The sequence below is a fragment of the Chrysemys picta genome, chromosome 11, assembly GCF_011386835.1.
Source record: "Chrysemys picta bellii isolate R12L10 chromosome 11, ASM1138683v2, whole genome shotgun sequence".
Lineage (NCBI taxonomy): Eukaryota > Metazoa > Chordata > Testudines > Emydidae > Chrysemys > Chrysemys picta.
The window spans coordinates 64,630,239-64,652,842 of record NC_088801.1 but is presented as its reverse complement, the minus strand read 5'-3'; the positions used below and the strand labels follow the sequence as shown (position 1 = coordinate 64,652,842).

Sequence of the window (22,604 nt, the reverse complement as noted above, 5' to 3'; positions counted from 1 at the left end):
CCCTCAGCCTGAACAGGTTCGTGTCCAAGGCAGAAGAAGTTTAGTGGTGGTGGAAGAAACTAATTTGGGCAAACCGCTGAAGGTTCAAAGCTTGGATAGAGCATCCAAATTTTTAGATACTTAAGTGTGAATTGAAACTGAACCTCAGAACCGCTTGAGTCTGCAAAACTGGGGTGGAAATCCCAAGAGAAGAATCTTGTGGGATTTCCAGCACTTCCACTTCAGATCCTGCTGGGAATACTGGTGGTATTATGAAATTTCTAGTTTTGATACCTTCTGAAACCCAGGTAAAACATGTGAAAATGGAAAAAAAACCAAAACACATATGCAAAGATCCCAGAATGATTAAAAAAAAGATTAATTTGGAGTTAGGTTCTAAACAGGGGTAAAGATTTGAGAGAAGGTATGGGTGGCTCTTATATTTTTAAGAACCAATCATCCAGCCTACAATGTCTCTGCACCGATCCGTGCCAATGTTCACCTTATGGATGCTATCTCCGGTTCCACTGTAAACGGGACTATGTTGTGCTTTGATGCCTTGGCTCTATACCCCTCTTTTCCATAACACTCCCCATACTCTGAAAAACCTGTCCAAGCACTCAACTGGATGGTGGACGTGCCACTCATTTGTTAATTATAAACAGAAATGTCTGTTCCACAGGTGCACTAGTCCACGGGCACAATAGTCCCGAATGAGGTCATTGTATCTTCTGACTGGCTGAAATACAGATTAGGGTCAAGAAACATGCACCTTCATTCTGTCCCTGTGTAGCTCTCTATTCCCTTTGTTTTCATGCCAACACGGAGGTATAACGCATATGGAAGCAGACAGAGTCCAAGTGCACATGGAATAGCTGCCTGCAAATTTATTTTAAAAACTTATTTATGTCCAAAATAGTAAACAAATGGCATCGATCTGAAAAGGAATATACTGATGAAATTCCTCCAACGGGTTCACCGTGTGTTCACTATTCTGGACAATCAAGGATGATATTTGATAAGCAGTTTAAAAGCCAACCATCTGTGTCCATTTGGACTTTTTTCTCTCCTATGTATTGTTTGCACAAACAGCGCCAGTTTGGTACTAGCTCGTTGGGCCCAAATCCCATTCTCAGTTACGCAAATGACACCCCATTGAGTTTGGTGGGGCTGCGTGGGAGCGACCTAGGACAGGATTGTTCACAAAAGGTAATAGAAGACTTTCTGCTTGGTTCCTAGATCTTGAGAGGAATCAAAGTACGGAGCTTGAATCCCAGCTGGTGTAATTCAGCATAGCTCCACTGACATCAGTGGTGTTACACCAGTTGACACCAGTTGAGGATCTGGCTGCTTATTAAGATCTGAGTTCTGTTCTGGTACTACAAACCTTGACCTACAAGGGAGAGATGACATTTTGTTCCACAGTTTTTGCCCAGCTGTTGCAGAAAAAAGAGCACCTATGAGTTGGTGTCTCAACCATAAGCTAAACGGGCCTGATACCAGGCAGGGCAGGCACACCTGTATCTGCAATGCTACAAGCCGGACAACAGCTGTGCTGAAGGGCAGAGGTGGTGAGAGATAAGGGCTGAGATGAAGAAGGGGTAATCCATCAGCAACACTGGAGGGTCCTACTACTCCCATCACCTGCAATACAAACAGAGCACATCACCAGCACTGACTACTGCAATTCCACCCATGCCATACCCTCCAACATTTGTGAAAGAGAAACAGGTACACTTCAGCCGGTGCGAGACTGGGGTGCTCGGGGAGCAGGAGTGCCCCTGAATGCCTCGCGGCAGCTGGGGCCACAAAGGAGAAGGGATGGTTCTAGCAGGGAAAGGGTGGAGAGGGTAGGGAACCTCTACAGGGGAAGCCAGAGGGGGTGGACAGAGTGCACAGGGAAACCGGTACATTTCATGAATGTACCCAGTACCAGCCCTGAGTAACCAGCACTGGACTGGTAGAATAGGTAGAGTTGGAGGGTATGCCATGTAGCTACTGTATTCCATGGAAAAATGTAATACAAGCAGGAAGTTTGCAATTAACTTGTAATCCTTTTCCTTCCCTTGCTGATCTCTTGGAAGAATAATGTCCTGAGGCTGATCCAGTATTAGCCAGATCCAGGCCAAGTTTTGTACAATGTTCAGACTCTCTGTAAGCACAATGTATTATTGGGGACTCTGTTTTGTAAAATTAACAGAACTAACCTCTGAATCCAAATGACAAATTTAGGCTTAAATTCAGAGGTGAAAACCCCCTATTCTTTTCATTTAAAGATTTTCCCCATGTTCCTGGATACCATTTGAGGGCGGGGGGGGGGGGGGGGGGAAGTTTGCTGCTATTGATGCAACACTGAGTAGTGTAAAGGCTTAAATTTTCAAAGCTGGCCCCAGACAAAAGGTCTCCAATTCGCCATTGAGCAAACACGGCTGCCACCACAACAAAGGAGCCACTAGAACTCCGGCCGTTACTGGGGCTCCCCACCGCACACCCACCTCCCCCTTGCATTGTATGTAAACGCTATCTGGATCCTGAATGAAGATAAAGCTGCGGACGAATGCCAACGTGGCCAAGCTAGAAATGTGCTTTTATTTTGTTTTTAAGCTCTTCGGCACAATCATCAACTTCATCAGTTTTTCCAAAGCATAAAAAAAAAAAGGCCACACATTTTCATTCTAGAACTCAAAGTCAAATATTTTTAACCCAAATGAAACTAAAAGTGCTACCCTATCCATTTCCCCCAATATTGGTATTTCTTCCAACTCAGACTGAAACATCCCCCGCTGGTGTAAACAGTCATAGCTCCATTGACTTGATACTTCCTAGGTATCATGATCTTAGAAGCAATATTACATGTAGTTATTGCTTATCACTATCAAATGGTCAGACAGGCTCCAAGAGTTCTGTGCATACCATCTTTCTAGTCATGAAAACCACAAGAGCTGTCTGTGCTCAAGCATAAAACACACCAACATCATTGTGTATTGATTAAGGATGAGAACTGAACATTGTACGACAAAAGCCTGCACTAGATCAAACCAGGGACATTACAAATGGCAGAGTGAATCCACTCATGTAACCCTCTAACTAGCCACTCAATGCCCTTTTACAGAGCAGTAAAAAGTTTCCTTCCCGGCTATAAACTGAAACTGCCCCTAGCCCCACCCGCCCATTGCTACCAGGTGTGTGCAGTCTCCACCACCCCACTCTCCAACTTGCAGCCCTCAACTCTCAGCGCAACATGCAGAGCTGGATTTTCAAAGTGGTGCGTGGGAAGTAACACAAATAAATCACTTGACCCTGGGGATTGGTCCCTGTATCTTCCCAGGCACCACTTTAAAAATGCACCTCACTATCTCTAGCGTCACCTGGGAAGTCTGCTTGCACAGGTGGATAGATGACAGGAAAAGGGATCAACTTTAACCTTCAGTCCAGAAAAGTCAACAGCAGAATGAAGCTTAGCAAAGGTTTATAATATTGCCACTTGGCTACTCACCAGATTGACACAGACATTGATCAGTGACCTAAGGTGAGGCAGGAAGGATATGATTGGCTGCCTCTGAAGTGTCAAACAAACCCCTTCAATCAAATTGCTGGCAGGCTCCCACTCAACCTGTCGCCTGGAATACAACAGTAGGTGCCGTTAGCTGGTTGGCTCCCCCACCAGACACTCCGAAACAAGGTGACTGATACACGGTGACTCCAACAAGGAACGTTTAAGACAGCAATGACATCCATGATGGCAACAAGGTGCATTCCAGGGGTAAGAGTTTTACCCACATTGTTCAGAGAGCACAGAACACATTGGGAGTTAGAGGTGAGACTGGGAAGGTAGCAGAGGCATTCCTGCCCCGCTGGATTAATGACACAAAAACCGTCACAACAAAAACAGAAAGAGAGAGAGAGAGGATGAATGAATTCGGATTCCCTAACTTTTCCCCTTTGCAAGCGAGCCTGCGGGTGCAAACTGGGACATCCACGAGACAGCCAGCTCAGATGAAGTTGTCTGATGACCGCTGCTTGTTTTACATGTAGGAAAGCAGTGCTGCCACGGCTGAGGCAGTCCTAGTGACGGACATAGTCATTCCACTTGGGCTTGTGAAATCCCTGTTGATTTCATGTAGACTTCACCACAAAACCTCGAGTGAAACAAACTCCAGCACTTAGGAATAGCTCCTCCCCCACTATCACACAGTCTAGTCTGCTACATTGTGGGGACTCCCACTTAGCCTGAGCCCAGGGCACAGACAGACACAGCACTACAGACTTCACCTTCTGCATTCCCCCACGGCAGGACAGATAGGTTACTGCTTCCCAGAACCAATAACCTGCCCTGACTACATCCCCTAACAATTACTTTTTCCTTTATAGTAATTTTAGAGTCTGTAAAAGGAGCCAGATTGAGAGCCCTGGAGACAAAAGATCTCTTTTACCAGTTACAACACAGGCAGCATCAATGTGCTTCCCAGGCCCCTGATCCTCAGGGGCTGTCTCTTTGGATGGGAGCACACCTCCCAAGTCTGTGCAGCACGGTGGGTAATCTGGATGCTGGGGGCAAGGATGAGGCAGACACTGCATTACTAGAGGATGTGGTACTGTATCAAATTTCCAGTCAGATTCCATGGTAGGCTCCCTCGCCCAGGGAGTACCAGCTATGCAGTATGTAAGCCAGATACTGCACCACAGATATATACCTGGGCACAGGTAGGTCAATCCCTGTCAGGATTTCCCCAAACAGGAACGCCCACAAATAGCGAACCTGTGCTGCGACGCTTATACCATCCAGATCAGACTCCCATTTTTGAGCTGGACATCTATGGTAAGCAGTTCAAAACCTACAGATGGGTCCAGTGAGTCCCAATGGGTCAAATGGCCTGCTTCCCTAAGCAGCAGCACTGAGCTGGACCAGTGCTTGCAGCCCCCCACACCATTTAATATAGGTTGATTGGCCAAACTATGTGAGAGCTGGTGGGTGCATTTGGGTCAGCTAGTAGAAGGAAGGCGAGTGACCCAGCAGCTCCTCCTGTGCCCATGCCTGTCAGAAGGAGCGATTCTAGTCAGGTGGCTTTCTGGAGGTGCAGGTGGAGTTACTGAGAGGCTATGACAGGGATTCCAGCTGCTCAGCAACCTCTGAACAGGTTACAGAGAGAGGGGGGCTTTTGGGAATTTGTTTTAAAAACCCTGGGCTGCTTTTTTGGACCCAAGATGAAGAAGGGATGGTAAAAAAGACAGCAAGATAATGGCAAAAAACAGCACTGGCAAGATGAGGCAGCATTAAAAGTGGGCCCCAATTCCCTACAAGGGCAGGTTTTTTTTAAAAAGGTTTCTTTTAATGAAGGGGAATGCAATGGGAAGGCGGGAGAAGAGGGGAAGGGAGAAAGATCATATCTCCCCATCTCGCTTGGTGCCTATGGCACCTCTCATGATCAGAATTTCAGACATTCTGTGGTGGGATGGATGGTATTTAAGAGAGAGGAGTTCCTTCTCCATACCCTTCCATCCTAGGCCTCTCAGCTAACATTGCTAACAAGGTCACCAATTCAAGGAAACGGTCATGGTGTTTGTCCAGAAGGGACCGGACCGAGACCACCAACGCCTTCGACACAGGCCACCAAAAGGCCATCGGATGGGGATTTTTATGCTACTAACCTGGACTGGAGTCACATCAGTGAGGTCGAAAGGCCCCATGTTCAATTATCATTCCCTGGAGCCTCCCACATTGCTTCTTGTGATGTTGCTTTCACCATTCACCAGCTAGATGAGATTGCTACACTCATGTCTTCTATTGCCAGGGTGCATTTGAACAGTACTACAGTCCCAGACTATTGTTATCATTTGTACAGAGCCTTATAGGATTGATATAGTAATCAGAGACTTTAAAAATACTCTTCCCATAATTTAACTTTATGTCTTTTAAAACAGCAAACATAAAAGACACAGAGAGATAATGAGAATCTTTATAGCCTGAAGACTTATTTTGGGAGAGAGGGAAAGTGTTAGATTTCCATTTCTTATGGTCACCCTCAATAAAATATGCATTTCCTCTATTGCTGCCCGGAAGCCGGCACCAAGAAAAATGGCGACATACATATACACCAACAGGAGAAATGCGTCTTTGTTTTGTTTTGCTGTAAAAGTCAGTGCAGCATGACACTGTCAATAAAATGACATACCCTTACTTCAAGGCTTGCAACATCAGAAACGGACCCAAAGGTTTCCGTTACACCTGCTCACCTCAAAGTAGGCATCTTGTGAATTTTATTGAACATACGATCCAATCGCTTTAAGATGAGGATAAGGGCAGGTCTCACGGCCTCGGCTGTCCAGTCGGTGATGGGCAGCATCTCCATGATGTAGCGCCGGAGCCCGCGGCTTTCCATCGTCTGGGTGTCATAAGGTGCCAGCTTCAGAAGGGAATGTGCAATTTCTGCCAACCTAAAATTATGGCTTGTTAAGAGGGAAATCTGATACTCTGCAACGTGAGCTTCTCCACACAGAGCCATGCCAACCGCCTGGTGGAGGTATCACCAATCTCTTTTAACAGAAGGATATTTGAGGTAAGAGCACTGCAATTTAAACTCTTAGGTCAAATGATCACACATTCCTGGCCCCTTAAGAAGCTTCTTGTGGAACCAATATTTATGCATGTTCGTGTGTGGTATATAAGGAATACATCATCATGTGTATGTTTATGTGGATAGTGGATTGGTAAATTGCACCAAAAGGAACATAAAGAAAAGCTAGTTCATGTTATTAAAAGTGGCATCATAGTATCTGTGTTCAATGGATAATAATATATAATATGGGCAATCCTATTGAAGGGTCTCTGCTAGCATGCTGCAATCACCTGTAATGTGTCAGTGAAGCTGGAGTGGTTTGTCTTTTTGTAATGTTACCAGATCAATATAGTGGGATGACTGTGTGTATTTTTGTGCAATTTAGATGCACTTAACTTAATATGGTTCACAGATCCATGTAATCTGTGTTGTTTAGGATTATTTCTCCCAGCATGCTTCATTTTGCTTCTCCCACTAGCTTCATTTATTACTTTTTTGGCTCTTTCTGACTCTCCCAGATAGCAATGCTTATGGGGTTTTTAGCATCCACCATCGGCGCCCATGGCAACATTTACCTCATGCTTGGAATATGAAAAGCAGTTAAACATACTTGAAGACTTGCTCTAATTTTTTTTGATGTGCTGAAACTGACACATTACCACAAAATGTTTCAATGCTGACAAAACTAAATTGTCCAAAAGAAAACTATTCTGTTGAAAACTGCTCAACTAGTTCTAGTAACAGCCTTGGAAAGGTGGGTCTTGGGGACCAGTACTGTGTATTGGAAGAGTATTTCCTCTTAGCTCTACTCAGCAGGCCACTAAGGGGAAGATGGGGGAAAGGCTTAGGAAAAAGTCGGAAGAAAAAACAGCCATAAAACATGCACAAAATATTGTTTGAGGAGAAAGAAATTATAACCTGAGGCTTCAGGTGCTTTTCCAGCTCTGTCTCAGGCTGAAATTAATGTGGTATGCAATGGCTGAAGGATACTAAAGGAGAGATACAGCTCCTAGCAGGAGGCCATAACCCAGATAGTGCAGGGAATGCACTGTTTGAAATCTTGTTGATATGTAGTGCTGTGAGGCTGTGCCAAAATGCCACAGCTCCTTAACTCTGTGAGATCCACCTTCTCGGAGCACTGTCATTCCTGAATGAATTTAATTTATGGTAACAGATAAACAGCTCAGCACTATTCTATATATTTTCTGTATAGGTAGGGGTTATTTTATGGTCATTTGTAATATATTTAACAATGTGGTAATAGGGAATTGAGAAAGCCACATGATCTTCTTTTAGCTGCACATTAACAAAAATCTTTTTTTTCCCAGTCATATATTGTTTTGGCAAAGGTGATCAGGAGTTTAGATATACACAGAGAATCCTCAGGGCTATCAGCTTTTGTGGCTGAGTTTCTTACTTCGGATTCAACAATGGAATCTGAAAAAAATCCAAACACATTCCCTTTGCTGTTTAGACACCCTAAGCTTGGATCTGATTTTAATTCAAATTGCTTAGGCAAAATAGTCACCCACTGTATCTTGTTATATGTGACTATGATCAGTTTTATCTGACAGCTTTAAATTCCAAAGATAGTCTATTTTTTTTAAATCTCTTTGTAGCTGTGATTTGTTCTTTGAATCTGAGACTGGATTTTCCCATCCCTTCCTCAGAAAAAGTCCACTAAAGCTCCAGGGGCCCTCACAGCTCTCAAAGGGGAACCCTCAAAATTTCCACTATAAATTCTTTGGAGAAAGACGACTCACCTTTTGATTTCATGCTAACTATGGATGAGACCATATTTGTTTCAATCCCAGCAAGTCAGTCGTTTCTAGCACTGAAACTGAACCAGCAATTTTCTGGAGCAGTAGAGGAGTCACATTACTTATAGCTAACTTACACTGTGACTTCAGTGATTCAGACCCTCAGCTCCATTATGATAACTTCTGATCTCTTAAGGACTTTCACCTTGGAAAACAGGCAGAAATGTCCATGAGCAGCTTTACCACCTACTCCCCTACTTCCTGATTCATTATAATCTTTCAACAAAATTCACTGATGACACTATTAAGTCATCTGATGAACGATACATAGACGGGCTTAGTTCAGTGACTCCAACACATACAAACTCATGAAAATAAAGTTTCCATATCAATATAAAACAGAAAATAGTTCCAGCCTGTGCAAATTGAGACCCCCTTATACTCTGTGCAATGACAAAAGAAGGATCTCAATGTAATATGGAAGATCCACACCCCTCACTTAATGTTATGCTATGAGCTAAATCCTTGCATTGAATGTACATTCCTGAGGCTCACTGAAGTCAATAAGAAATATTTGGAGAATTTGTACTGCAACAAAATGGGGCAGTACAAATAATTATTCCTTCCTATTTTTGATATTCTCTACCACTTACTTTCCAGAGGAAAATATATTACAATGATCTACACACTGCCAGACCACACACGTCCACCTGTATTTAAATCAGTTTATGTTCCAGCCATGCACCACACACAAGAATTTCATGCATCTACTATAATAAGGAAGTCCTGTGTTGAAGAGTTAACCACTAACCACTAAATACGACTCTCTTTACTGTATGTAAAAAGGCATTCTGTTTCGATCATACATGAAAAATGGAGGTGAAATTGCAGGAATTTGCTAAACAAAATCTAAATTAATATTACACAAAAATATGTTTCCTGTGGAGCTGATTTTCATCCAAAGACCTCTACCTATGAAAGAAGCTGTCCGACAAATTCTTTGGGTTAGGTTCTGCACCCCACTACAGCTCCTTTGAATTTCTCCAGTGGTGCAAATTACCCATAAAAACCACAGATCAGCCTTCTGAGGATTTCCTTTGTGTAAGGGGAATCTCTGGGTGGCACAGAGCTGGCCTGGTGGGTCTACACCATCCCCTATACCCCAGCCTCCAGCGTAAGGGTGAAAGGGTATCTGATTGGGGCCTGGATATAACTGGCTGCCAGAATGGCCCTTTGGGGCTGTGGGCAGCCTGATATAATTCAGAGCTGTCGAAGGGATGCTCTACTTTACTCTGGAGATCAAGCCAGCCGCAGGAATGGGGGAGCAGAAGATTGGTTTAAAACCATCTTTGCTCCTTCCCAGTGAATCTGGCCTATCAGTGCTTAGTTGCCTTTAGTTCAAGGAACAATCCTGAAGCTTCCAATGATATCCTCTGAAAGCATTCATATACCCACAAGTTATGATGAGAGCTACATTAAAACTGCCCCATATTAGTCCTGGTTTTCATTGTATAACAGGATACAGTACACACAATTACATAAGAACACAAGAACGACCACACTGGGTCAGACCAAAGGTCCATCTAGCCCAGTATCCTGTCGTCCGACAGTGGCCAATGCCAGGTGCCCCAGAGGGAATGAACAGAACAGGTAATCAAGTGATCCATACCCTGTTGTCCATTCCCAGCTTCTTGAAAACAGAGGCTAGGGACACCATCCCTGCCCATCCTGGCTAATAGCCATTGATGGACCTATCCTCTATGAACTTATCTAGTTCTTTTTTGAACCCTGTTATAGATTGGCCTTCACAATATCCTCTGGAAAGGAGTTCCACAGGTTGACTGTGTGTTGTGTGAAAAAATACTTCCTTTTGTTTGTTTTAAACCTGCTACCTATTAATTTCATTTGGTGACCCTTAATTCTTGTGTTATGAGAAGTAGTTAGTGACACTTCCTTATTTACTTTCTCCACACCAGTCATGATTTTATAGACCTCGATCATATCTCCCCTTAGTCGTCTCTTTTCCAAGCTGAAAAGTCCCAGTCTTATTAACCTCTCCTCATATGGTAGCCGTTCCATACCCCTAATCATTTTTGTTGCCCTTTTCTGAACCTTTTCCAATTCAAATATGTATTTTTTGAGCTGGGGTGACCAAATCTGCACGCAGTATTCAAGATGGGGCGTACCATGGATTTATATAGGGGCAATATGATATTTTACTACCAGGGATCACTCAGAAAATACCTATGCCATCAGAACACACCTGCAGCGCAGGTAGAACCAACAATACCCAATAGGATGTCATTTCACCTGCAGGTGATTTTTTGTTATTATATCAAATATTATACATGCCCCACCCATGTGGAAAAATGATGATCAAGAAAGCACATGCATGTTTTAGTGACTCTCGAGACAACTGCCAACTTCAGCAAAATACTTGACAGTGTGAACTGCTGCCACTGGTTGTGAGTGTATGAAATCTCCAGGGAATACAAAGGGAATCAGACACAATCTAGGGAACACCGAATACAGTTTCTGCAAGACTCGGCCAGCGTGATAAGAGTAACTGTTAAACAAGGAAGGAGATTGGGCTTCTTAGAACAAAAAAAAAAAAAAGAAAATGATTACTTTTGGTTTTATGAAAAATTAGAGTCAGGGAATGAAAATGGCAAATCCCTGAGATGAACCCACTTCCCTTTATGTCTGTGTTCAGAATGCTACTCCCTCTGCGTTCATAACTATAGCACACACTTTCCACTCCTTAGGGACTAGAACTTGCTGTCTTTCCCCATCCCCTCCTCCTCATGTTTCATCTCCCTTTTCGTGGAACTCAAGCAAGTTGACAGATATCCTGATTGGAAGCCTACTGGAATAGCCAGTTCCCAAGGCTGAGCAATGTAGATTGCTCAGTCAGACTTGCCCTTGGAATTGAATACAGCATCCTGTATACAGAGCGTGCATTTCTTCACTGTTATACAGACAAGCACACATAGATTTGTACAGCGAGTGGAGTACCTCATGTGAGACTTAACATCCAGCAGCTCCAGGGAAGTCACCCTGGGCTCTCCAGCCAGGTTCTGCAATATCTTCAGCCTAGGGCCACAGTGCTTATAGAACTCAGTGCAGATATTCAGTAGGGACTCCCTGGGCCTCCTGAACTCCTCCCTAGCAATTCGCTCGTCCAGCTCCTCCCGGGGGAGACCCTGGCCTTCCTCCAGCAAGTGAAGGTTTTCCCTGGGGATTAAAAAAAGTGAGGGTGTATGATGTATAGCTGGAAGGTGACACAAACAGCTTGGTAAATGAGGAGATTGTAATGAACCCCTCCTCCATAACAGGTAGGGCTGTACTTCGGTAGGTAATCACTGCTCTGCAAAAGCCACTTCCCCTGCGATGGAAAAGGAAGACAAAGCAGCTGGCATTTGTAGTAAGGAGAGAGAGAGAGGGAGAGAGAGAGCGAGCAAGAGCGTTTGTTACCTCCAGGACCCTCCTGAGAATTAGCTTTGTTTAAATGAAATACCTTCTGCTGGTTTCCCCTGAAACAGCATCCCTTGTCTCAATTACTGTAAGTGGAACCCGATGAACTAGGAATCCATCTAGGAGGAGTTCATCACAAGATGCCATGGAAAAGGGGTCTTACTGTACCTGATAAAGTGCAGTTTGGCTCCTTGATCCGGGTACCTGGGAAGTTGAAAATGCAGACACTGTGATTCTAAATAGGAATTCAGGAACATCAAAATTGCCATATTGGTTCAGATCCTCTGTCTCACAGTGTCCAGTATCAGATACTTCAGAGGAAGGTGCAAGAAACCCCACTCTGTATGCAGATGAGAGCTAGGCTGCTCCCCAGAAAAATCTCATCCTAACCCATAATAATTAGAGATTGGTTTAAACCCTCTTCTTCATCTCATTTGGAGGGTAAATTATCCCAGTCTTTTCAATCTATCTTCATATGAGGGCTGTTCCATTCCCCTAATCATTCTCATTGCCTGCCTCTGACCTTCTCTGGTTCTGTCATAGCCTTTTGACATATGGTGACCAGAACTACAAACAGTATTCCAGGTGAGGCATATCCTTGTTTTATATAATGGCATTATCATATTTCCCGTATTTGTCTACCTCCTAACATTTTATTTTGTGAGAACAGATCTCAACTAATGGAGAAACTCTTCAAACGTGAGTTGGGTTTTTGTATTTTTGTTGTTGTTTTTTGCTTTTGACTCCCAGGAAGAATAGCTTGGAAGCTGGAACAGTGATCAAGTCTTGTATCACTAGACTCCTGCTGTCGCTACTGAGTTTCTGTTACGAGGAGAACACCACAGAGAAAACAAATTTGAAACATGGAGCTTTAGAAAAAAATATTTTGAATTGCTTTTAGAATACGAAAAATTCTCTATCAGAAAAGTCTGGAGATTTGAGCCAAGAAGATTTTCCAACCACACAATATCAGAGTCTCTAGACAGGAAATTTAACAATCTGTCAGGACACAGTTTTACTGTAATTGAAGTCCAATTTTTGTAGACCAATAAAATGAGCATTGGCTAAGATTTTTCTACCTTTGTATCCTACTGCAATCAGTGGATGGGTGCCCCAATCCCATGAATTAATGCACTGATTCCAGTGACTGAACTAGATTTGTGCCCTAAACATGTACATGTTGTCACTGTGGCATGGTGGAGTAGTAGGGAGAACTGGGGTTGTAGACTAGCTAGTTCAATGTGGGGAGAAGAGATAGGGACCTATCTAGATTGTCTTCAGAAAATGGTTCTCTTTATTTATATGCAGCCCATGGGGCTAGTCTGGATCATCCATTGCACATACTGTACATACAAACACAACAACTGCCATCTAAACCACACAGATACCACAAGGGAAATAAAATTCAGAACAGAACCTTTTGCTACAAAAACACTGGCTTCTACCGCTTGCACTAAAGGAGCATTTTCCTTAGCTGTTGGTAATACCCGGACTTCTAACCTCTTTGTAGGCTAGCAACATGACAACATAGAATCTGATCACAGAAACGTGTAACTTATCCAACAGAGGGCAGTGCTGCCTACGTTAGCCAGCCCCGCACTCCACACAGATTCATAAAATCCAATTATCTGTAACAGGCTTTTGTGCCTCTTACTGGCACCTTCTCTGCAATATAATATCTGGCGGTTTTGTGCTCACAGCCGCCTAATGTGAACTGCCTTGCCATGAGTGATAGAGCAGTGTAATGGGTTTCTGGCCGACATCTCCACTAGGTTTTAGTTAAACAACCCTTCAGACTTTTCTTTCCTTATTTCCTTCCTGTTGTTTTCAAACAAAGTAGGGAAAAAACAACACATCAATATCTGCTCTCTCCTGCATTCTATGCCATTCTCTCCCTTGCTGTCTCTGCCCAGTGGCAAAGGGAACCAGATAAAGGCAACTGCAAGAAGATGATCATAAATGAAAAGCAACAAGTAAACTAGTGAAAAGGCAAATCCCCATTCATTTCAATTGGGAATGCAGTACAGAGCTCTACCACGGGGTGACACTGTTTGTAGTAACAAGGAAGGAAGGAATGCACACATTTGTGGCTGTTATTGAAATGGGAGCTGTCCAACTGTCAGTTTGGCACTGGACTCAGACAGAAGCAAAACAAGGGAAATTTTAAATCTGGTTAATAAAATCTCTAGTCGGCCAAGGGGAACAAAGGAGAATTAATCTAGAGTAAGTTTCTCCCTGTTTGGTATCCCATTCTCTGGTTCAGTCACATTGTCCTAAAATGAGAATCCAGGATTGGGGTGTTGCTTACTTCATGGTTCATTTTGGGGTTTTGTTTTCTCTTCAGGCCTTGTCATCCTTAGTGACTGATTGCTCCCTCCCACACATAGTGCCTTCAGAACCGTTCCCAGAACACAGGACGGACTCTGCACTTCAAAACTCCAACTGAGGCTAGTGGGAGCAATGGATTGAAAAGAAAACCACTGGAGTTACCTAGTATTCACCCCAGCTGACATGGTATGGTTGGCTGTTGTGGCTCCTTTATGGCCTTGGTCACACCTGCTCATTTGAGGGGCAGTCATGGGCCTGTACAGAAAAAAATCAATAGCATATTGAAGACAATCTCTCAGAACCAGATTGGCTCTTCAGCCATGACCTGGTAAAACACAGTGCTAATTTTACCGGGGATGAGCACGGTCATTATACACTAGCATGCTATGTATGCACCACAGCTTCACCATACATAGCTCCCTGGACCCATGTTATCCAGCGAGTTACAAACTGCAGTCTGTAGTCTGACTGCCACAGGAGTTACCTGGTGAGAACTTCCACGCTATACAAGAGGGCCTGCAGGGAAGTGGCAAGAGCAGCAGTAGCAGCAATCTCCTCGCGAGCAGCTTGCACCGTCTCCACTTGTGAGGTCTGCCTCTTCAGTTTCTGCAGGTAACAGGGAACCAGTGCTTCCAGGACCATCAGCATCTGGAGGCTGGAACAATAGAAACCACTCAACCTAGCTAGAGAGGAGTGTGCTGCAGAGTGAAATTCACTTCCGGCAGAGGTTTGAGAGTCCAAAGGTAACCCAAGGGGCACTGGATCTCACCTCAGGCTGTGATTTCACGATATCTCACTAGCTAAACAGGGCTGGGCCTGAGAAGTACTTGGATGGGAGACCCTGCTGAAGGAAATCCAGGTGGTGCAGGAAATGAATATAATACAATTACTTTGTATCAAGACAGCACCTTTAGTCTGAGGATCTCATAGCCATTTACAAAGGTGGTTGAGTTATGCCTGTTCAAATATAGGTCCAGAGATGCCATGCAATTGTGTAATGCCCTAATTTGTATATCTGGTTCATATGCATTCTTTCATTCCAACACATTCATTTTCCCTCCCAAAGATTCCTTTTCTCTCAGGTTCCCCTCCATACCTGCCTCCCTCTGTTTCCACAATTCTCCTCCCCTCTGTGTTTGTCTGCCTCTTCTCTCTGGCTCTCTGCTCCTTCCCTCACGTTCCCCCTCCATGTGCTCCAAGACCACAGAGATCCTAAACCAGACAGTGGTCCCCAACTTTTCCATGGCTATAGACCAATGGTTACAGTGACTGCCTTTCTAGTGCTGCTCTGTCCATCACGCTGCCCGGGGCTCTAGCCATATGGCTGTTGGCAGCTTGGGAGCTGTGCTCTATGAAAGGCGCCTATGGATTGAGAACTCCTCGGGGTCTCTATGATTTAGCGTCCCAAAGCAGACATCCAGGACCATAACCACAAAACATCTTCCCCATACAGATGCCCTCCTTAACCAATGAAAGTGGTCAGACAGCAGCAGATGCTCGAGGGCTTGGGTGTGTTCCAGGCGCCCAGGATGACTGAACACAGCTGAGTTTCCTATCATCATGCCTATGTTACTGATGGTAAAGCGAGGCATAGAAAGGCTAGGTGACCTGCCCAAGATCACACATCATGTCGGTGGCAGTCAGGGACAACCCAGGTCTCCTGACTCCCACTCCCAAATCATTTCTGTACCAATGCCCCAGCAAGGTGTTAGGGGAGGGACAGTGCTTGCTGCTGGAGGTGCTTTCTTTCAAATGAGATACAAAAACAAGGTCTTGCCTGCTTGTATTTATTAAAGTTTTCTTGCAAGAATAGGGCTATAATGATTTAACAGCCAGTTTTAATCTGGGTAATTGCCAGAGCTGTGCTGATTACACACAGGTTTTATTTAAATTCCAAAACTTTTTACTAGCAAACATTACAAATACAGCACCTTTCACCAACTCTAAACTCATCTGTATTTTTTTTAAAGCAGAAGAAGATTGTGAACAGACAACACCTTCTTCTAAAAACCCAAAAGCAGCCATGCTTGGAATCCTCTTTACCTCCTCCACTTTTACTGAACTGTGTTTTATCCCTCATGCGCCAAGCTATTCTTTTCCCTTTCCAAGCATGCATAAACTAAGACAGAAACCAAAGAGATGTTACCTTCTAAATGATTCAGGAGCATATGCCACCACAGTTACACACAGCTTGATGGCTTCACTGATAGAAAAGGTCAGATCCTCATTCCCATAGCAGAAATCTGAGGGGATGAGAATAACATAGGAAGTACTTATGAAAATTGTATAAATGGAAATGGAAGCAGGTGGAATTCACTCAAACGGCGAGCATAAGGCCTACACACCACTTAGGCCCTATTTTGAATTTCACCCACTGTCAACATACTCTGAGTTGCACATGAAAATAAAGGTTGAATGACAAGTTTTGTTTCTCAGCTAATTGCCATTTTACTAAAAATTGACATCAAATGTGACATTGACCGCGTGGGATTTGTTTCACCCCCTGAAAATCAGGTCACTTTTATTTAGGTGCCTACATATGGATTTGCGGCCAACATTTTCAAAAGCAGCTAGCAATTGTAGATAATTTTTTTTCAAAAGCACTTAAGTCCCATTTTCAAAAGTGACTCAAGCACTTAGGAGCTTGAATCTCATTGAAAGCCAATGACTTAGACTCCTAAGTGTTCAGGTCACTTTTGAAAATGGGACTTAGGTGCTTTTGAAAATGTTATCATTCAGTGCCTCAATTTTTAGGTTCCCAACGTGAGATACTGCAAAGAGTCCAGATTTTCACAATGTGCATGCTCAGCACTTTCTGAAATTCTCTTAGAATGTCCCAAGTTGGACACCCAAAAATAAAGACAACCAAAATTACTGGTCACTATTGAATATTTGGGCCTTATGGGTCAGCATTTTCAAGAATTCAACTTTCATTAAGGCACCTATATGAAGGCCAGATTTTCACAAGTGCTCAAGTACCCTGGGACTCCCTTTATGGCACTGATAGGCAGATTTTCAAACAAGTTCAGCACACAATGCCCCCTTCTGAAAATCTGACCACTCATTTAGGTTTCTGAGCTCTTTTGAAAATCAAATTCCAGTTGTGGGTGTTGAGCAACTGAAAATGTGGTCAGAGGTGTCTGAATTGGGCAACTAAGTTTGAATTTTTTGCCTTATATTCTCACTTTAAACAATAAATCTGATTTTCAAAGGCTCCTAAGGGAATAAGGTGCCCAATTCCCTTAGGCACCTTTGAAAATCCAACCAAGGAGAATTAAAGAGCTTTTCTGGTCTAAATTTCTTTTAAAACTTAGGTTTCAGAGTAGCAGCCATGTTAGTCTGTATCCGCAAAAACAACAGGAGTCCTTGTGGCACCGTAGAGACTAACACATTTATTAGAGCGTAAGCTTTCGTGGGCTACAGCCGAAGAAGTGAGCTGTACCCCACGAAAGCTTATGCTCTAATAAATTTGTTAGTCTCTAAGGTGCCACAAGTACTCCTGTTCTTTTTAAAACTTAACGAGTTGAGAGATGCTGTATTGTGCAATTTGCTCCTGAAAAAGCAAGACCATATCAGCACCCCTTAATTATTTCATATGATAATTAGTGGTACTGCTGTACAATACTGCAAAATCCCAGAACATAACCAAACTTTCCTGTAAATCCGAGAGGGCTTCATGGTTCCTTGAACCCCACATTACTGGAATACCAGTAATGAACAGCTTGTGTATAAGGTGAATCTAACAGCCTGGAAACAGCTGAAAGGTCCATACAGTAGCAGCAAACATTATTTCTCCACAAACAGCAAAGCAGCTGCATTGCTAAATGTAGCATCCCATTGCTTCTACTGCTGAAGGAAGGGAGGATCCTTCATGTTTCTGAATAGCCCCAATTATTGTCTTTAGAGATGGGCCAGACCCAAAACCCCCGAGCAGAACACCAGAGAATTGCTGATTGGTGTCCATCACTTGCCAGTCATAGTCCATCCTGGGGATCTGATGGCTTTGTTTCTTGCCAGCATGGAGCAGAGTAGGAGGCTGCATTGATTTTGTCTGCATGATGCAGCCTATTTGGGATCTTTGTTCTTCACTCCCCATTGAGAAAATTCAAAATGCCAGTGGCTGGTCTCAAACTTGCTCTCTCAGCACAACAGAAAATGTTTTTCAATTAAATAAATAACCCTTTATGGAAATACCTAATGGACGATTGGGATAAACCTAACCCTCACAGTTGGGTAAAATGTAAGAAGCTGGTACTGCTGCTCAAAAACAAAAAGCCTAAAGCAAATGTTACTGGGTCAACATATTAGATACTAAATAAATAATCATGTCTCTTGAATACAGGGGATAACAAAAGGAAGATTTGCTATTACCTAATGATTTGAGAGGCTTTTCTGCTTTCACCAGCTCTAGGATGTCCAAAATGTCAGGTGTATCTCCCTCTAGGGACTGCAGCAGGTCAAACAGGCACTGAGCTGACACTCCTTTGCTGGGTCCATTGTTTGTAGCATCCTGTTTAAATGACACCCATTTATTATTGATTTTTTTATTATTTTATTTGCATCCCATGTGTCTTCATTTGCAGACAGAAACAGTTCAGTTTTAATCACGAGTTCATAGAGTTTACAAGTTTAGTTCAGGAGAGTAATCATATAAAACAATATGTGCGCTGTTTGACTCTGCAAACAAAGGCCAGAGCAGTAACGTGGTCTGGAAATTGTATAGCTTTACTTCCAAAGGGTTCATTCAAGTGCTGTCCTCTGAAGTAATGGCACTGTATCACAGATACTCAAGGTCCCTAACTCCCTCTGGACCTTTATATTCACAATCAATCATAGAATCATAGGATTGGAAGGGACTTTGATGAGTTATCTAGTTCACTCTCATATACCGAGGTAGGACTAAGTATTATCTAGACCATCTCTGACAGGTGTTTGTCTAACCTGTTATTAAAAAACCTCCAATGACAGAGATTCCACAACCGCCGTAGATGACTTGTTCCAGTACTTAACTGCCCTTACAGTTAGGAAGTTTTTCATAATGTCTAACCTAAATCTCCCTTGCTGTAATTTAAGCTCCTTGTTTCTTTTTCAACATAAGATTATAGAAGTGATGGTCACACTTTATATTAAGGTTCCATTTATAAATAGCTTATAAAAGGTTAATAAACGGTTAATCAATTGCTAGAGTCCAACTGGTGAATAGGTTGCTTATAACCATATATCATGTCTGTCTCATGCTTACAACAGCTATTAATCATTTATTAACGCTTTATAAACCATTTAAAATAGGAATTTAATATAAAATATGACTGAATTTACCATACTGGATCAGATCATGGGCCCTGCTGTCAACAATGCCCAATGTCAGATGCTTCAGAAGGTGAAATAAAAAATAATGCACCTAGCCAATGCACAAAACTGTTGGTGGGGCGGAATAAGGGGAGCAGGAGAATTGATTATAATAACTACATAAGAACGGCCATACTGGGTTAGACCAATGATCCATCTAGCCCAATATCCTGTCTTCTGACAGTGGCCAATGCCAGGTGCCCCAGAGGGAATGAACAGAACAGGTAATCTTCAAGTGATCCACCCCCTGTCGTCCAGTCCCAGCATCTGGCAGTTACAGGCTTAGGGACACCCAAATCATGGGGTTGCATCCCTTACTATCCTGGCTAATAGCCATTGATGGACCCTTTGTAACTCTTCACAGTCTGCTTTAGATTTAACTGTCTTGAGTAATTTTGTAATTACATCTGCAAACTTTGACACCCCATTGTTTACCCCTTTTTCCAGATCATTTATTAATATGTTGAACAGCACTGGTCCCAGTAGAGACCCCTGGGGGACACTGCTATTCACCTCTCTCCAGTCTGAAAATCGATCATTTATTCCTACCCTTTGTATCCTGCCTTTCAACCAGTTACTGATCCATGAGAGGACCTTTCCTCATCATTTAAGATTTTGACTATATTTGACTCTATGCTTTCTATCATATATAGTGCCATCCCTACACCAGCATGACCTATTCTGTCATTCCTATATATTTTATACCCTAGTATTACAGTGTCCCATTGATTGTCATTATTCCACAAAGTTTCTGTGATGCCTGTTATATCATTATCCTTAGTTAATACCAGGCACTTAAGTTCATTCATCTTAGTATTTAGACTTCTAGCACTTTTAAAATTTGTTACTTTTTAGTTGTCTGCCTTCAAGTGATGTAATTGAATGCAACTCTTTCATTTCACTGTTTCTCTTCAGTTCCTATCTGGGCTTTATCAACATCTATCCTCTCCTCTTTACTAGGATATAGAGCAGGGGTCGACAACCTTTCAGAAGTGGTGTGCTGAGTCTTCATTTATTCACTCTAACTGAAGGTTTTGCGTGCCAGTCATACATTTTAATGTTTTTAGAAAGTCTCTTTCTATAAGTCTATAATATAGAACTAAACTATTGTTGTATGTAAAGTAAATAAGGTTATTAACATGTTAAGAAGCTTCAATTAAAATTAGATTAAAATGCAGAGCCCCCCAGACCAGTGGTCAGGACCCGGGCAGTGTGAGTGCCATTGAAAATCAGATCGCGTGCCGCCTTTGGCACGCGTGCCATAGGTTGCCTACCCCGATATAGAGAATCCCTGCTAACAAAGCCTTCCCTATGGGATGTCTCTGTCCAAACCGTGTGTTCCTCCACACTTGTTAGCTTTCCCCCAGCCCTTAGTTTAAAAACTCCTCTATGCCCTTTTTAATTTTACATGCCAGCCGTCTGGTTCTCTTTTGGTTTAGGTGGAGCCCATCCTTCTTGTATAGGCTCCTCCTTTCCCAAAAGTTTCCTCAGTTCCTAATAAACCAAAAGCTTTCCTGCCTACACCATCCTCTCATCCACACATTGAGGCCCTGGAGTTCTGCCTGTCTAGCTGGCCCTGTGTATGGAAGTGGAAGCTCTTCAGAGAATGCTATCATGGAGGTTCTGGACTTTAATCTCTTACCTAGCAGCCTAAATTTGGCTTCTGGAACTTCTCTCCTACCTTTCCCTGCAGGCAATTCACTATGCAGTTCTCCCAGTCATTGCAAACCCAACTATCTATATTTCTAATGATCGAATCCCCCATTACTACCTGTCTCTTCCTAATGACAGGGGTTCTCTCCCTCAGAGGTATCCTCAATGCAAGAGGATACCATGACATCATCTGGAAGGAGGGTTCCAACTATGGGATCATTTTCCTCTGCTCCAGTTGGATGTTTTCCTTCCCTGAGACTTCCATCCTTCTCAGTAGCACAGAGGCTGTCAGACTGGGGGTGAGACCATTCTAGTGTGTGCTGGAAAGTCTCATCTATGTACCTCTCTGTCTCCCTTAGCTCCTACAGTTCAGCCACTCTGGTCTCCAGAGCCAATACTCGGTCTTTGCACCAAATGCACACATATGTCACCTACCCATAGGGCAGGTAATCCTAAATGTTGCATTCAGTGATATGAACAGGATAGCCCCCACTCTGCTTGTTGGGAGGGCAGGTGTTTATTGGCATAAGTTTAGAGTATGTTAGGTATGTCTGGATTTCACACTCCCTCGCTAAACTCCTGTTTGCTAGCTCCTCTGGTCACGGAGGAGCTGGTTTTATAAACCCCTGTTCTCCCTGAGTAGCCCTGCCCCTTGGTTAACAGTTAATAGACCCCAAAGGGATTAGTGGAACAAGTACATTGCTCTGATTTCCATGAGAATTAGAAGCATGCATCTCCTCCTTTGTCCCAGCAGCTTCCCCCTTGCTTTCTCCCCTGTGGAAGCCTGTCTGCATACCCATGCTCCCCAGGGTGAATGGAAGGATCAGGTTTTACTCACAGGGAACTCCAGCAGAGGAGCCACGCTGGCAAACAGTTGCAGAACAAAGGGCTTGCGATGCAGAATGTAGAACTGGCGGCAGGCAAACTCAATCGCTTGGCGTAACTGTGGGTTGCTTTCGTAGTCAGCATACACCTGGGGGGAAAGGGGAATGGAAGCGTACAGAAGTGACAATCCAATTAAAACAGCAAAACAGGGAATTCTGCAAGGTATTGTGGGCCTTGAAAACAGTATTTCCACATTTCCTCCATAACTGGCTCCCAGAATCCTGCCCTGCAGGTGTTTGATGAGATGTGGGATTCAGCAATTGTTAATTTCTCTGAGCTTTGTAAACAATATAATTAGCTAGTAGCCTCTTTTCCATTTAAATTGCCTGCCCGCTCTATTTCCCTGCTGATATAACAAGTTACCTTGAAAAACAGCTACTGATATTGCTCTTGCTGTACTCAGGCAACAAACCCCACTAAATTCCTCCATTTAGGGTGGATTTCACCCCATTACAGACAGCCCACATAAGACCTTCTATGCCACAGAAGTCCGATGGGTAGCCTTGGGCAGGGGGTGCAGACAAAGTAGCTGAGCTGCACACCAAGGAGATAAGCTCAGTCTCTGGGGGCAGAAAATGAACTTTTTTGGGAAGACAAAAAGACGTCCCTTTGTCCTGCC

General features: G+C 43.3%; 1 protein-coding gene across 15 annotated transcripts in view; it reads right to left on the bottom strand.

Annotated features, from left to right (window-relative positions):
• The window catches only part of UNC80 (unc-80 homolog, NALCN channel complex subunit), a 175,886-nt gene that overhangs the window by 28,098 nt on the left and 125,184 nt on the right, over positions 1 to 22,604 (bottom strand). For 14 of the 15 annotated variants that reach the window (XM_065561073.1, XM_065561060.1, XM_065561061.1 and 11 more), the window contains 10 exons: positions 21,939 to 22,073; positions 18,470 to 18,608; positions 16,245 to 16,341; positions 14,583 to 14,753; positions 14,261 to 14,353; positions 11,939 to 11,974; positions 11,312 to 11,530; positions 6,214 to 6,414; positions 3,476 to 3,599; positions 1,498 to 1,623 (listed from right to left, as the gene is read on the bottom strand). In XM_065561073.1, coding sequence (XP_065417145.1) covers positions 1,498 to 1,623; positions 3,476 to 3,599; positions 6,214 to 6,414; positions 11,312 to 11,530; positions 11,939 to 11,974; positions 14,261 to 14,353; positions 14,583 to 14,753; positions 16,245 to 16,341; positions 18,470 to 18,608; positions 21,939 to 22,073 — 1,341 coding nt within the window. The remainder of the gene's footprint in view (positions 1 to 1,497; positions 1,624 to 3,475; positions 3,600 to 6,213; positions 6,415 to 11,311; positions 11,531 to 11,938; positions 11,975 to 14,260; positions 14,354 to 14,582; positions 14,754 to 16,244; positions 16,342 to 18,469; positions 18,609 to 21,938; positions 22,074 to 22,604) is intronic. The other variant, XM_065561071.1, reaches the window with a different exon arrangement.